At 36.4% G+C, this 16,519-nt stretch overlaps 1 protein-coding gene and 1 long non-coding RNA gene across 2 annotated transcripts in view; one reads left to right on the top strand and one right to left on the bottom strand.

Annotated features, from left to right (window-relative positions):
* Window positions 1-5,943: 5,943 nt before the first annotated feature.
* LOC107834606 (uncharacterized) lies at window positions 5,944-6,511 on the bottom strand. Its single transcript, XR_001660409.1, has 4 exons — window positions 6,380-6,511; window positions 6,245-6,308; window positions 6,123-6,174; window positions 5,944-6,055 (listed from the first exon to the last, which is right to left on the bottom strand). It is a non-coding gene; the product is annotated as an uncharacterized LOC107834606 (long non-coding RNA).
* Window positions 6,512-7,822: 1,311 nt separating this feature from the next.
* Window positions 7,823-16,519, top strand: part of LOC103130857 (uncharacterized) — a gene marked incomplete at its 3' end in the record, with an annotated part of 12,738 nt that continues 4,041 nt past the window's right edge. Inside the window, exons 1-3 of the mRNA XM_016666228.1 lie at window positions 7,823-7,953; window positions 8,184-8,216; window positions 13,004-13,297. Coding sequence (XP_016521714.1) covers window positions 7,917-7,953; window positions 8,184-8,216; window positions 13,004-13,297 — 364 coding nt within the window. The remainder of the gene's footprint in view (window positions 7,954-8,183; window positions 8,217-13,003; window positions 13,298-16,519) is intronic.

Genomic DNA, 16,519 nt, shown 5'->3' with positions numbered 1-16,519 from the left:
TATCTATCTATCTATCTATCTATCTATCTATCTATCTATCTATCTATCTATCTATCTATCTATCTATCTATCTATCTATCTATGCTTCCATCTAGTGGTCAGATTATGAACTACACTCAGTTGTGATTTTACAGCGTTCAGATGTTATTTACTGTGTTAATGGACCAGAATGAAATGTACAGAAAATATGTTGTAAATAAAATAAAAAGCTCTTTGAACTGTGAGATGAAATCCAAATCTTTGTGAAAAATGAAAGCAGTTGATTCTGACCCACAAATGTTCCTCTAACAGTGAATTCATGTTATGTTTCCATAACGTGAATTCACTGAACATAACATGGAATCACTTATTTCTGCCCTTCAGAAACATTTTGGTGCAGGATTGTAAAAAATCCGACTGGATCAGTGACATGTTTAGTCTGACACGACTTGCTGACTTGAGCAGACCAGAAGAGGAACAGTTCTTTAATGTCACCTTTGAGTCAACAAGGAGTTTAAGTCAAATATCGGCTGAATGTTGGATTGGAGTGACCAAAGATTAGCCACTGCTAGCTAACAAAGCTACAGCCATACTTCTTCCCTTTTATCACACCTTCCCTACTTGATACAGGTTTTTCTACAGGCACCAATAAAAATTAGAGCTTGACATTAAACATTAAGTCAGAGTGGCGGTTTGATGATGGCGACCCAGATTAGAAAAGATCTGCAGCCACAAACAGGCTCACCACACCAGTCAAAAGTACACAAGATAGTAGTTACATTTAGAATAATTACAATCTAACGAAGGTTTACTTGTGATTTAAAATGTAATGCACTGCAGTCCAATTGCTAAATAAAGAATAAGGAATAAAAAAAAAAAACAACTGTTTTGTAGTTTGACTACAAAATGTGTTGCTGGTTTCAGGGGCGGATTTCTAAAAAATAATAAAATAAAATAGCAACTGTTTTTGTAAGTGCAAGAATGAGCTTGTATCACTTTTGGCCATTAGCAAAATTAATACACATGATTACATCTCTCCATTGTGAGAGATGGTGTCATAGATTGTCATATGAAACTTCATGTTATCACCGATGGCTTTGTGTACGTCTACTTCCTGGAAACAAGAATGCATTTTAGTGAACAGCTATTGGAGGAGGAGGTGTGAAAGCATTAATAGTCAATGTTCTGTTGATGAAGCCTAGAATATCTCTACTACTGATGTATTTGACATCTGTATAGTGTCCATTTCCACCAGTCCTGAAGACAAAGTAGTATGACAGAGTTTTTTTGATTCTCTTATTTGTCACAACTTTACAAACAGAAACTTCTCTTCATGTAACGTTCCTCATGGCAACAACTGTTACTGACATGAACACAGTTTGAAATAAAAGCTGATTTCATAAAAAAAGATCAAACTTTCTTGTCTTAAAACAAAAAGTATTTCTACCGATCCATTGCTTCAAAAGATTCAGTGAATCGTTTCCAACTTTTCATTTGTCGCTGTTGAACATGAGACACTAAAAGACTGAGTAACCTGTGAAAACCTTCAGGGTGGCTACCAGTGTGAAAAGGAAGCAGAAAAACTTGAAATAGTCATCAGACTGCCTCCTGTTCAGTTTGATGCTCAGTGTCTCAGTCGCTGCGTTTTCAGTCTGACCCAACAGAACTTTCTACTGTTACAAAGTAGAAATGTTTCTCTGAAACAAAGCAACACATCAGCAATACTGGATGTGAAGATGGCCGACACTTTGCTCTGTGTGCTGCATTTATTCAGTAAGTACATCAGTTTCTATTTATGGTGCTGCTGAAGAAAAATGTTTGAAATGACAAAACTAGAATGTAAGAGGTTTATTCTTTGAGTTCATGTCAGGATCTTGGGTTGTTGAGTTGTTTTGAGTTTGATTTGATTCTAGTCTCATTATTTTGTGTTCTTATTTTGGTCAGATTTGTCTTGTTCCTGTTTTCCTTTAGGTCAGTTTGTCTAAGTTTTGCTAGTTATTTATTTCTTGTTTATAGTTATTGTCCTTTGTCACTTTAGTTTAATTATGTTTCTTTAGTCTAGTAGTTATTCTGCAGTGTTAGATTCATTTCCTGTTCCCCTTCTCAACCTTCTCAGTTTTAACACACTTCATTCTCAGTCTCTACTTGCCAGATTCTCTTGTCTACTCCTGTCACTTCCCTGTGTCTCCCTGCTTTTCTCCTTCCATGGTTTTGTTTTGGTTTGTGTTTTTGACTTGGCTCCCATTAATTTTTGTAAGTTGTTCTTAAAATTCTTTTCAAGAAATTTCCAAATCCATTTGTCGTCTCTGTTTCTACGTTTGGCTCCAACATCAACCACCAATGCACTTCATGACAGTTTGACTGGAAATATGAACTGAGCAGAAATCAATGTACTGATTGTTGTTAAGATTTAAACTGTGGACTATAAACATAATTGAGGAAAGAGCATATATTTGCTAATCTCTAACAGTTCTAATATTGTAACAATCTGTGGGTAACACTTTATTTGAAGGGGGGTGAATAAGACTGTCATGACACTTTCATTAACATGACATAACACCTGTCATGAACATCAATAAGCCTTCATGAATATTTATGACTGTTGTCATAAAACGTCATTCGGTAAATTATGACACTTTTAATACAAAATTGACATTATTCAAAATGTCTTTGTTATGACAACTTGACATTAACCAAGAAATCATTACTGATATAAATTTGTTATAAAAGTATTACTGATTGCACTTTAAAAATTAGGTAACTTTATGTTATTAAAGGTAAAGTTTAAACAGCAATGATTTCCTGGTTAATATCAAGTTGTCATAACAAAGACATTTTGAATAATGTCAACTTTGTATTAAAAGTGTCATAATTTACCGAATGACGCTTTATGACAACAGTCATAAATATTCATGAAGGCTTATTCATGTTCATGACAGGTGTTGTGTCATGTTTATGACAGTGTTATGACAGTCTTATTCATCCCCCATCAAATAAAGTGTTACCAATCTGTGTTTTAGTTCTCATCTGCTATGGAAACACTCAAGGTACAAGGAAAGGTAAATTAAATTTTAATCTTTATTTCCTCTTTCAGTTCTGATCAGCTGGATTTCACTGAGTTTGATGTTCGTTTTCTTTCTGCCATTTTACTGAAATATTACTAAAACATTATGCTTTACAGTCAATTCTTTACTGTGTATATTTATGTATATTTATCTGCATGTTTATCGTAACAGGGCATTGACCCATAATATATCTTGATTTGTTATTGTTTTCAATCTCTTTCCAACAGAACCATATTCAGTCCTCACTGTGTCTCCATCATGGCTGAATCCTGGAGCCTCAGTGACTCTGAGCTGTGAGGTTAAACCTTCATCTGCATGATGGAGGATCTACTGGTATAAAGCTGTTCCTGATCTATCACAGTACTACAAATCTAAGTTGCTGCCTGACAGTCATGGTGGGACTGTGAAGAACTCCTACATCATTCATGGACAGAAACAAACAGCAGGATTTGTATGTATAGCTGGAAGATAAAACCCAAAGTATTTCAGAGAACCAAAGTTCGTCTGGTCTGCAGGTCAGTTCTGTTTCTGTCTCATCGTTGCTCCTGTGTTCAGACATCTACTTTATCCATCTTTGTTTCATCTGTGAGTTTCTATAGTGATGACCAATCAGCTTTAAAATACAAATACTCAACTTGACATCTTGTGAGGGATTATGTCTCCAAACCTGCCATATAATTCTATTGGCAAAACAATATTTACTCCAATAAACTTAAATAAATGAACACAGCAAAGTGTTAAAGAAAACATATGAGAGACAAAAGCCAAAAAAAAAAAAAAAACTACCCCTTGTGAAATGATTTAAACAAGTCTTTAATATTAAAGATAAACCCTCTAGTGACTTTATCACCTGACCTGCAATCAAACAACCTTCAATGAGTTTGTCATCTCCTATGCAGAGAAAATAAATTAGATGATTAATCTGCACATCCACACTAAATCTAGTACCAATGCTAGACCCAAATGTAACAAATGCAGAAAAAAAGACTCAATTCCAACTTTTTAACTATAAAGGCCTCGAAGAAATTATACATCTATTAAGTTCAATTTCCTGCTGTCTTGATATCCTACCTACAACTTTCTTTAAGAAAGTCCTGCTTATCATTGCAAATGATCTGAATAGTAAAAACATCGCTTTCATCAGGTGTTTTTCCCCAGACTTTAAAACCAACAGTTATCAAACTGATTAAACAAAAAAAGAACAAGAATCTTGACAAATCACTGCTGCCGACCTACAGGCCGACCTCTGACCTCCCATTCATCAGCAAAATTATTGAAAAAGCAGTTTAGAGAGTTAAATAGCTTCTTAATCACCGACCGCTTTGACTCCTTCCAGTCTGGTTTCCAGTCTCACCACAGTATGGAAACTGTCCTAGTCAAAGTGTGTGATAACGTCCATATAAACACAGACTCTCTCATATGTATCAACTGTGTCTGTTTTCAGGAAGAGTGAAATGCATAAAGTGTCACGATATTTGGGATTTTAGTTTCGTCTTATTTTGGAATATTAATTACCTCTCCATCTTAAATATCTCTTGGACTCACCTGGGATGCTAATTAGAGGACACACCTTGTTTAAACTCGTCCCTTTGGTCAAATCGGTTTGTATATTGAGCCACCATTTTGTCTTTTTTAAACAACGTGATTTTTGTTCATGCCCGTTTCATTAGTTTGCTTTTTAAGATGACTTTGTTGAACCACAATTCAACAGTAACGGGGGAGGAGGTGTAATAATTTACTATAAACCCAGCAACTGTTATATATGCTAGAACAAGCTTGCACTTATTTCATTTTATTTTTTTACTGGAACCAATGTGAGAGATGCTGCCTGACACTTCATGTTCACACCAAGAGCTTAGTTTATGTCCACTTCTTAGAAACAAGGATGTGCTTAATTTACTGAAGTAGCACACAGGTGTCAAAGCAAAGAGAAGTCCGTCTTCTGTTGATAAGCCCTCTTGCAGAAGCAGGAAGCATAAAGCTTAGAGCTTAGAGCTTAGAGCGCACCTAATGCTGGTGTGCTGGAATCTTTGCAATGTCGATTTCCACCTGTTAAGACAAACTATTAATGTCAAAAACAGAATTTTATTTTACAATATTTGATGTAACTTGAAGTACACTAATTGTATCTTATGGATGGTCTGGATTTAAAGGCTCCGTCTTGCAGTTTTCTGGAAGTTTGTTCCAGATTTGTGGCGCATAGAAGCTGAATGCTGCTTCTCCATGTTTGGTTCTGGGGATGCAGAGCAGAACCAGAACCAGAAGACCCAAGAGGCCTGGAAGGTTGCTATGACACCAGCAGATCTTCAGTGTATTGTGCTGCTAAACCATTCAATGAGTTAGTGTTTTGATTGCTTTTATTTTAAATTAATTTTTTGCTTATACATAGTGTGGCAACCTGGGGGGTGGATTTTCTTTGTATGAACCCAAATATAAAATATTAAAGGTTACAATGACCAACAACGCCACCTGGAATAAATCCAGGAAAATATAATGTAGTAAGGACACAGGTAAGTTCTACTGGAAATGAGACAAGATTCAGAAGGTTCTACAAAAAATTAAACTTCAAAATATCTTTAATTTCTAATCATCTGAAATTGAATGGTTAAAACAGTGAATGCATTTGACAAGATAATAAAATGTCTAAATTTCAAAGGAAACTGAGGCTTACCGATGGGGGAAGTAGTGAGGGAAGGGGCAACATCCAGTGCAGAAAAAGGGGAACCACCCTGGACACTACAAAACACGGCAAACAAAGAAAGAAAAAGGTGCTCCAACAAAACACACAAGACAAGACACCGCCACCAGGGGTCACCACCACCACCACAGAAGCCTCAGTCCCTAAAAGAAAGACAAAAAAAAAAATGAAATACAAGTAAAACAGATACAATAGCTCTACAATGTTGCACTTTATCCCCAGGGAAAGTGCAGATTAGCATTTTAAAACAATTTACAAGTAGGCAAAACAGCAGCGAGTGTCACTCCAGGTGCAATGCTGATGAGTCAGAAGGCTAAAAAGAATAGAGGAATTTATTAATACAACTGCTAACAAAAACATAACTTGCAGCAGCTGCTTACCTGTGACCTGATAAATGACTGCACTGCCAAATAATCAGATCCCCAAATCCGCCTAGATGCAGTGCTATGTGAAGGTTTTGTTTACATGGGGTAGATGTTACTTAGCCACGCTAAGCCCTTACCTTCCTGTCAGCAAATGAATGAACGGACAGATCGGTCCAGATATTGGAGGTGCAGCAAAGGAGGCTAAGCAGATAAAGCAATTAGTATTAATAGCCATTATTAAAGGCGACAAACGATAAAACAGCCACGCTTACCCAGAACAGTGCAAACAAAGGAAGCAGATTCGGTTGACGTCACGACGCAAGCAGCCTCATGACAGGTGAAGGCTTGCTTATATGCAGCAGCTGAAATTGGCCTTAAAGTGGCAGCGCACCATTTATGCTGCTACAATAGCTTTGTTTATTCTTTTAATACAGTATGTTCAATAAAGTCAAACTAAAGCTGAAAAATGATCGACTCTGAGTAAAGATAACAAATATGTCACAAGGTTAAAAAAAGAAAGAAAAAAAAGAGCTGTATTTAACTGGAACACTTCCTCTAAACACCCTGCTCTACGCTGACATCATTTTACTCTGTACATGTTTTAACAGACAATCTCCTCATTTAGAACTTAACATTTAAACATGAACAACATTCAAGCTAAATGTTGTTTCTACTCTGGGTGCGTTCACACTGCAGCCTGAAGTGACTCAATTCCGATTTTTTGGCAATTCCGATTTTTTTGCCGGGACAGTTCAGACTGACAGTAAATTCGACCTGTATGTGTTCTGCAGTGTAAACGGGCAAACGACCTGAAAGTGTCCCGAATGCGCAGTAGAGGGCGCAATAGCGTCAGCGTTCGAAGTGTTCTGCCAACTGCCATAAAAAGAAGTGCTCAGTGTTTGCGGAAGTAAACATGGAGGCTAACGGTGGAGCTTAGCTTACATATTTCAAGTTGTTGTCCGGCCGGAGCAGCACAACTTAATCCTCATATAATCCGTCATGGTTGTTGTTTTTCTTCCCACTTGCGCGTATCAGGACGCATAATAGTGAGATTTGTTGAGAATCAGTGACGTTCAGTTCGGATGAAGGCGACCTGGACGTTAGGTCGCATTTGAATCGGATACGTATCGGTTATGGGTCACATTCGAAAAAGAATCCGACCTGTGCTGTTCACACTGCCATGAAAAGATTGGATACAGGTCGCATTTTGTCAAAAAAATCGGAATTGAGTCACTTCAGGCTGCAGTGTGAACGCACTCTCTGTCATTAGTAGCTCACATTGCAGACACTGGAGAGAACACAGACATAAAGAATATTTAAGTTCCTTCTCTAATAGAAAAACATTAGATTTAGATTTTAAATCAGTTATAACCTGTTGAGTAGGAGTCAGAGCTTAAATACACATGAAAACATATCATCTACCATATCTCATCATTATGAGGTATGCTACATGATATAACATGAACGCACAACATGAATTCAATGTTGAGTTCATGCAAAACAATCAAGTTTATTTACTGTCCTTGAACAACAAATGAGTCACTAAATATATATGAAGTGTTTCATTGAATTATTTATTTTTCCACCAATATGTTACCATCGTTACATTTTATTTGTAACTATTGGACATGAAGCGCTGGAGGAACAAGTGTCATAGTATGCTGAAAAACCACAGCAGTGGCTGAAACGGAAACAGGACAGCTGTAAATAGTGCGCAGTGAGTTTTATGCTCAGCTCCTCTTCAGCTGCTGCAGCTTCAGTTTGTCTCATCCAAACCAGAGCGACACATCACCAGTGTAGGACGTGAAGATGGACCACGTTTTGCTCTGTGTGCTGGATTTCCTGAGTGAGTAAATGAGTTTTAATGTAGCAGATTTAGGAAAATGCTGGAAATGAGAAGATTAGGATGAGATGGATTCATTTGTTGTGTTCACTTAAAAAAATTAACTGAGTAAACATCCATTTTCACACTGTTTTAGTTCAGCTTCAAACTGGCATAAAAAACAGTAGGAAAGAAAATACAGATATTTCCCCATTTCTAACAGATCTAAAAATGTATCAATGTTCATTTTTCAGTTCTCAGTTTTCTCTGCTGTGGAAACTCTCAAGGTAAATGGAAACTTCTTGGTTTTGAACATTTATTTAATCATTCAGATCTCACCAAGTTTCAGATTCCTTTACTTTCCATCATTTGATCAGTAAAAGAAAACAATTTTACTGCAAGTTTAGCATCCTAGTTATTTGAGTGGATCACTGTCAAGAATAGAAGTGATTATATGTTTAAGTCAACAGCCAGGTGACTTGTAACATTTGCTATTTAATTTTGTTTTCCCCTTGTTTTATTATTAATTCCTATTTCTAGATTCCATCCTCACTGTGTCTCCATCATGGCTGAATCCCGGAGCCTCAGTGACTCTGAGCTGTGAGGTTGAATATGGATCTACAGGATGGAGGTTCTACTGGTATAAAGTTGTTCCTGATTTATCACCGAATTACTACAGATATGATCCACTGCCTGGTAGCATCAATGGGACCGTAGAGAACTCCTTCATCATTCATGGACAGAAACACACAGCAGGATTTGCATGTAGAGCTAAAGGAGGAAACCCAAAGGATTTCACTGAATTCAGTGAACCAAAGTTCATCTGGTCTGCAGGTCAGTTCTGTTCTTGTCCCATCGTTGTTCATGTGTTCAGCTACTTTATCCATCCATAATTATTATCAATCTTTGAAGTCGGGTCTCAAAGATCAAATGCTCACAGTGTCCTCTTCAGAGATATTTCAGATTTATTAAAAACAAAATTGTAAATAAACACCATGCATAATCAAACTTGTATGTGATTTAATTTTATCTGCTGTAACACAGCAGATTTTGGTGGTTTTATGTTTCTCTCTGTGTTCATCGATTGGTTTTATTTCTGTTCCTCTTTTACTTTGTTCAGTCGTTTTCTAGCTCACTTTTGTTTAACCCTTCTTGATCGTTCAAGTTCATTATTTGATGTTACTTCTTTTGGTTAGACCCGTCTCGTTCCAGTCTTCCTGTATGTCAGTCCCTTGTAGCATTTCTAGTTATGTTTACTTCTCTCTTTTTTTCTTACTTTAGATCTCATGATTCTTTAGTGTCGTATTTATTTCCTGTTCCTCTGATTTCTCTTTCTCTCTGTATAATCTTCCCTGTGCAACTCTCTCTCCCCCACAATCTACCTTAACTCTCTCCAACTACACACACCTGTTATCAATTAGTTCATCAGCCCTGGTCTATTGTTCTCTCTCTTCCTCTGAGTATTTAGCCTGTTTGTTTCAGCCACTCATTGCGTCATCTTACTTTTTCTCCAGTTGGATTATTTGGATTTTTGTTCCCTACATTTTGTATCTTCTAGTAAGTTGGATTTTTCATTTATTAAATAATCAACTCAACAACACCTTCTGCCTGCTGCTTGTGGATCCACTTCAACACCTCAACATGGCAGTTTCCTTTTTTTTCCACAGTCTAAGCCAAACAAACAAAAAAACAAAAAACAAAAACATTGCCTCATATAATTTAAAATCACATTTGTAAAAAGATGCAAACAAACAGCTGTGGAGGAAAGACAAGTTTTAAAAATGATAACTAAGTAGTTAAAAGATGAATCAGAACGACACAGACAGACCAAAAGTTACTATTCCTTTAATTAGACTATTCACATTTAAGTCATACATGCAACAATAATTCTATGTTTAAAAGACAAAGTGGAAGGAAAGGCTGTCCAAATTGAAATGATTAATTANTTATTTGAGTGGATCACTGTCAAGAATAGAAGTGATTATATGTTTAAGTCAACAGCCAGGTGACTTGTAACATTTGCTATTTAATTTTGTTTTCCCCTTGTTTTATTATTAATTCCTATTTCTAGATTCCATCCTCACTGTGTCTCCATCATGGCTGAATCCCGGAGCCTCAGTGACTCTGAGCTGTGAGGTTGAATATGGATCTACAGGATGGAGGTTCTACTGGTATAAAGTTGTTCCTGATTTATCACCGAATTACTACAGATATGATCCACTGCCTGGTAGCATCAATGGGACCGTAGAGAACTCCTTCATCATTCATGGACAGAAACACACAGCAGGATTTGCATGTAGAGCTAAAGGAGGAAACCCAAAGGATTTCACTGAATTCAGTGAACCAAAGTTCATCTGGTCTGCAGGTCAGTTCTGTTCTTGTCCCATCGTTGTTCATGTGTTCAGCTACTTTATCCATCCATAATTATTATCAATCTTTGAAGTCGGGTCTCAAAGATCAAATGCTCACAGTGTCCTCTTCAGAGATATTTCAGATTTATTAAAAACAAAATTGTAAATAAACACCATGCATAATCAAACTTGTATGTGATTTAATTTTATCTGCTGTAACACAGCAGATTTTGGTGGTTTTATGTTTCTCTCTGTGTTCATCGATTGGTTTTATTTCTGTTCCTCTTTTACTTTGTTCAGTCGTTTTCTAGCTCACTTTTGTTTAACCCTTCTTGATCGTTCAAGTTCATTATTTGATGTTACTTCTTTTGGTTAGACCCGTCTCGTTCCAGTCTTCCTGTATGTCAGTCCCTTGTAGCATTTCTAGTTATGTTTACTTCTCTCTTTTTTTCTTACTTTAGATCTCATGATTCTTTAGTGTCGTATTTATTTCCTGTTCCTCTGTTTTCTCTCTCTCTCTGTATAATCTTCCCTGTGCAACTCTCTCTCCCCCACAATCTACCTTAACTCTCTCCAACTACACACACCTGTTATCAATTAGTTCATCAGCCCTGGTCTATTGTTCTCTCTCTTCCTCTGAGTATTTAGCCTGTTTGTTTCAGCCACTCATTGCGTCATCTTACTTTTTCTCCAGTTGGATTATTTGGATTTTTGTTCCCTACATTTTGTATCTTCTAGTAAGTTGGATTTTTCATTTATTAAATAATCAACTCAACAACACCTTCTGCCTGCTGCTTGTGGATCCACTTCAACACCTCAACATGGCAGTTTCACTTTTTTCCACAGTCTAAGCCAAACAAACAAAAAAACAAAAAACAAAAACATTGCCTCATATAATTTAAAATCACATTTGTAAAAAGATGCAAACAAACAGCTGTGGAGGAAAGACAAGTTTTAAAAATGATAACTAAGTAGTTAAAAGATGAATCAGAACGACACAGACAGACCAAAAGTTACTATTCCTTTAATTAGACTATTCACATTTAAGTCATACATGCAACAATAATTCTATGTTTAAAAGACAAAGTGGAAGGAAAGGCTGTCCAAATTGAAATGATTAATTATTAATATTAAAACAGATAAATATGATCACTTGGGTAATAAAACTCTCTCTCATCCTGGACGCAGCCCGTCCTGCCAGCTCCTCTTCAACGTCTCACTACAGACAATAACATCACCTCTGCCTGCCTCAGTCTCCATCTTAGCTTTTCATCTCTGAGGTCGTCCTCGTCTCTTTGTTACATGTAGCCAAATTCCCCCACAATCCCAAACCACGCTTTGACAATTATGAAATTCAGCACACATATGGGATTTCACAGGATCTTTAAAAAAGCCTCTTGAACCCATAGTCCAAATCCAACAGGATGTCGGCCATTTAGGATCAAAGCCACCATTTTGTCTTTTTTAAACATTCATCTGAGAAAACTTGTCCCACAGCTTTTCACATACAGACTTCAAAATCACTTAGAGTCTTAAGGCACTGAAGATCAAAAGTTATCAAAATTGTTGGTAACACTTTATTTGAAGGGGTGTGCATAAGACTGACATGATACTGTCATAAACATGACATAACACCTGTCATGAACACAAAGGAGTCTTTATGAATGTTTATGACAGTTGTCATGAAGTCTCATTTGGTAAATAATGACAAGTTTCTCTAAAAGTTGCATTGAAAGTCCACTAAAAGTGCCAACTTTGCATTAAATTATCATAATTTACAAAATTATACAAAGTTGGCATTTTAATGGACTTTCAAGTCCATTAAAAGTGGACTGCAAGCGATGAATGGACTCATTAAACCCTAAACGTTGCACCCCATTTCCCTCCTGGAGATCCACCTGGGATTACTTTATTATGTCTTTATACAGGTCATGATGGAATGTGAGGGATTATACTCAGAACCTTTAGAACAAGTCCAGTAGTAATCTGGATATCAGCTGACTACTAAACAACCAAACTAAAAATTGTAATTCAGTGATAAAAATGCAAAGAAAAGCAATGACTCTATTTAAGACAATTGTAGCAAGTCTTTAACAACAAATGAAGAAATTTTTAGGGATTAACCAGAATTGTCTTGCTTATGTTGATTATTTCCTCCATGTTGTTCTTCAGATCCTCATCCAGCAGCATCTCTCTCAGTGAGTCCTGACAGAGAGCAACACTTCACCACTGAGTCTGTGACACTGAACTGTGGAGGAAACTCTACTGAGTGGAGAGTGAAGGAGTATGGAGAAAACTATGATGGGTTGAGCAGTTTTTGGGATGAATATGATAAAATGACCTCGGGTCGCCAGTTGTCAGATTGCTCCAACTCATGGGAAATGACTGGATCCTCATGTACCATTAAGAGTTACTGGTACCATGAAGCAGTGTTCTGGTGTGAATCTGAATCAGGAGAGTTCAGCAATGCAGTTAACATCAGTATAAATGGTAAGTTATGTTACAGAGTTATTTAAAATGAAGCCAATAGATTTGGTTCAATTCTTTAATGTATCTCTTCTTTTAATAAGGACCATCAGTGAATGTTTCTAGCAGAATAGTTAAACTGTTGTGTGGAAAACAGCAAAAAAAAATCTATTCTACACATGGAGTTATAATTTATTTGAAGATATTTTGACATATTAAACTTATTAAACCAATTCTTGGTCTAACAGATGCACCAGATTCCATCCTCACTGTGTCTCCATCATGGCTGAATCCTGGAGCCTCAGTGACTCTGAGCTGTGAGGTTAAACCTTCATCTGCAGGATGGAGGTTCTACTGGTATAAAGCTGTTCCTGATTTCTCAACAAATTACTACAGATATGATCCACTGCCTGGTAGCATCAGTGGGACTGTAGAGAACTCATTTAGGATTGATGGACAGAAACACACAGCAGGATTTACATGTAGAGCTGGAAAAGGAAACCCAGAGTATTTGACTGATTACAGTGAACCAAAGTTCGTCTGGACTTCAGGTCAGTTATGTTTATTTCATCTCAGCTAAAGTGTGATAAGGAGATAAATGAATTAATCTTATTTTGATATGAGACCCTGTTCCAGTTAATGAATCAAGAATAACACAGAATGCATTCTGACATTATTTTATTCAAGGGGCAAAGAAAAGAATGAGCGTTCGAGACTCTCGGCAAACCCATGAGTAAAGAAAGAAATAACTACATCACTCTTTAATATACAACATTTAAGTAAGCCTGGGATTTCCCATCAGCTTAACAAAGAAGACAGTCTTTTCACATCTCCCACACAGCAGCTGTGTGACCTTGGACAATGGTTCATGAGTTCAAAAAGACAATAACAACTTCTCAGAAAACATCTGTTGTCAGCTTCCACTTGACCAGTGAATAAGCCAAAGTTGTTGTTTTTTTCACCACTAGTGTCATCATCTTTATCCATCCTAGTTTCATGTGCAAACTGCAATGGTAATTACCATCAATGCTCCACACGGCTAATTCAGGGTTGCCTAATTGCTTGCTCTCACAAGGCACTGCTTTGTGATAACAAAGTTCCTTCTAACCGCAGGTTCCATTTAGGATTCAGCCTCATATATCCCTCCATCCCACCACCCTTCCCCACAGCTTCTCTCTTGCGGTCCCTCGTGTCAACTCTGACACTTGAGTACCATAAGGAACCGTTGCAGCGTGACGTCACATGCACAAGATCCCACCCCCCTTAGGAGGGTAGAGGAATTTTAATATCAATCCGATACCAAGAAAATGCAGGGCTGGTACCGCCGATATCAATATCGACCAATACTTTTTTTCATATTTAAGCTTTATAGGTTCAATGGATCCAAAAGACTTAAGATAGAATTTCACCAATCATCATACATGACAATCTACATTTTTGCTTAGAAATAATGGGACAGTAACAAAACAAAGTTACCCTTACTATTAGAAAAATAAATGTTTTTTTTAGGTAAAAAAGGAGAAATACAAAATTAAAATAAAAATTCTCCCCTCACTAGACATCCTTTCTGATTCTCTCTTAATATTCAGTGCAAGTATCCGACGTCTTCTTTGAAGGGGGCGATAAGGGACCCAGATAATAGGTTGGCGCTGGCCCAAAAAAGGTGGAAACACTGCTTTAAGCCAATTAATTTTTTAACAAGCTCCATTTAGCATTATGGATTCTATTACATGAATAAATTAATTCATAAACAGCTTTTACCATCTTATCTTTTTAGTTAGTGCTTTAAATGCAATACCGTGACCCCTTTTCTGAGACCTTTTGTACTTAACTATCAAAATAAGAACATATGAATTGGCTTTTAACTATTTAAATTGCTTTTCCTATTTCAACTCTCTGTTATTCCTATGTCAATTTGATATAGTATGGTCTTCCGCACTTCCCATATCTGCTGATATCACTTTTATCAGCAGTTAAAACTGTTTAATCCGATGTTAACATGTCGTAACCTGTTTTTCCGAGCCGCCTTTAAACGCAACATGAGCGCTACGACACTCGCGCTGGGTTTACACCTGTGAAGGAGACCTGCTGCTGCTGTGTGGAGCTACGCACACAGTAAAAATGCCAGTGTTGAATTAACACCCAAAAGTGTCTATATGTGTCCAAGTCAGCTGGTGTTAAATTCAACATTACAGAGTGTCACAGTAAAATTATAACGGTGTTAGTGTTAAAATATATTAAAAGTAACATCAGTGTTGATCACAATGGGGTGTTAAAAATGTAAATAATTAACCCACAAGGTGCCAACATCAATCAAATCCAGTGGAAAATATTGAAAGCAATACACAGAAATGGAAAGTTTAACTTTTCTTAAACCCATTTCAGTATGATAGACCAATGTTAATTTAACAAAAAAAAAAAAAAAGGGTGCCAATCTTTTAACACTTTCAAAAGTGTTACTTTACTTTATTGCTGTAAACAGTTTCAAATTATTAAGAGGGTTTGTTTCATTACCTTTTGAGATCTGTTTAAAGTCAGAGCTATGACATTTCTTTCTCTAGACAAAGGAGACCAAAGGCCATTTTACAACAAGCTTTTCTCTTGCCACTTTGAAATCTGGATTCTCTCCCAGTTTTTCAGTTGAACAAAAGATTCTTATTTTTACCAGAGTTCACCGGAAAGTTATCTTGAGTTTTATTACCCCGCCAAGAAATTCATCCAAAAAACACATTAAGTTTATCCAACTTAATTTATTAAGTTTAACCAATTCAACATATTATAATCATCCAACTCAATTTGTTAATTTTATTTAACAAATTTAAGATAACAGATTTAAGTCACTTACTCAAATCATTTATTTTCTTCTAATAAACATTTAAAACACCATGACTCACCTGGTAAGCGACCGTGGCTCTGTGGGTAGTGAAGTCATCTTGTGATCGGAAGGTTGTAGGTTTGATTCCAGCTTCTTCCTGCCACAGGTTAATGTGGATATCGATGTATAAATTTGTGAATGAGAATGGGTGAATTTGATTCTAGTGTAAAGTGCATTGAGTGGTCAAAATGATTGGAAAAGTTCAGTCCATTTTTTGAAGTAAACTAAATGATTTGAGTAAGACTAACTTAAAACCCATTATCTTAAACATACTTAATAAATTTGTTAAAAAAAAATGTAAAAAAAAATAATCTGCATTATTAAATTTAAAAAATATATATTTTCGTTTTAGAGTGTAGAGCCTGGTGGGGCAGAGTGGTTCAAACCTCCTCTTCAACCTATTAGATTAGATCAAAACGCAAATTTTAAGAATTAACACACTTATATAGTATACCTGAACATTTTCAATACAAACACATTTCATTCCATACATTTTCTAATTAATGTTCTACTAGTTTTGATTATATGTTTGACTAACTGATGTTACAGTTTAGCCTGAGTTAGACACTACTAGGGCTGTTAATATAAGACTACAAGCTAATTTTAACTAAATGGTGTTCTACTAATTAAATTGCAATTATTGAAAGTATTATGTGTTGTTAGTTATTTTTCCTTAAGTTTTTAGTGTTTTCCTCTCCTTGTGGGTGATAACTTGACATGACTCCTCCGCTGCCTGCTAGCTTGAGACAGAGTTCATTTATGGCGTGGTTCGTCCCTGATAACAATCTCTCCTGCAGGCCTCACTTAAAGCTCTTTAAGATGTTATTCAAACTTATCAATCCACTATTTTCACATGCCGATTAACTATATTAATCGTAGAATTATCAAATTTGTGTCC

Source organism: Poecilia formosa, unplaced genomic scaffold (assembly GCF_000485575.1).
Source record: "Poecilia formosa unplaced genomic scaffold, Poecilia_formosa-5.1.2 Scaffold685, whole genome shotgun sequence".
Classification (NCBI taxonomy): Eukaryota; Metazoa; Chordata; class Actinopteri; order Cyprinodontiformes; family Poeciliidae; genus Poecilia; species Poecilia formosa.
This window is presented reverse-complemented; position numbering and strand designations above follow the sequence as displayed.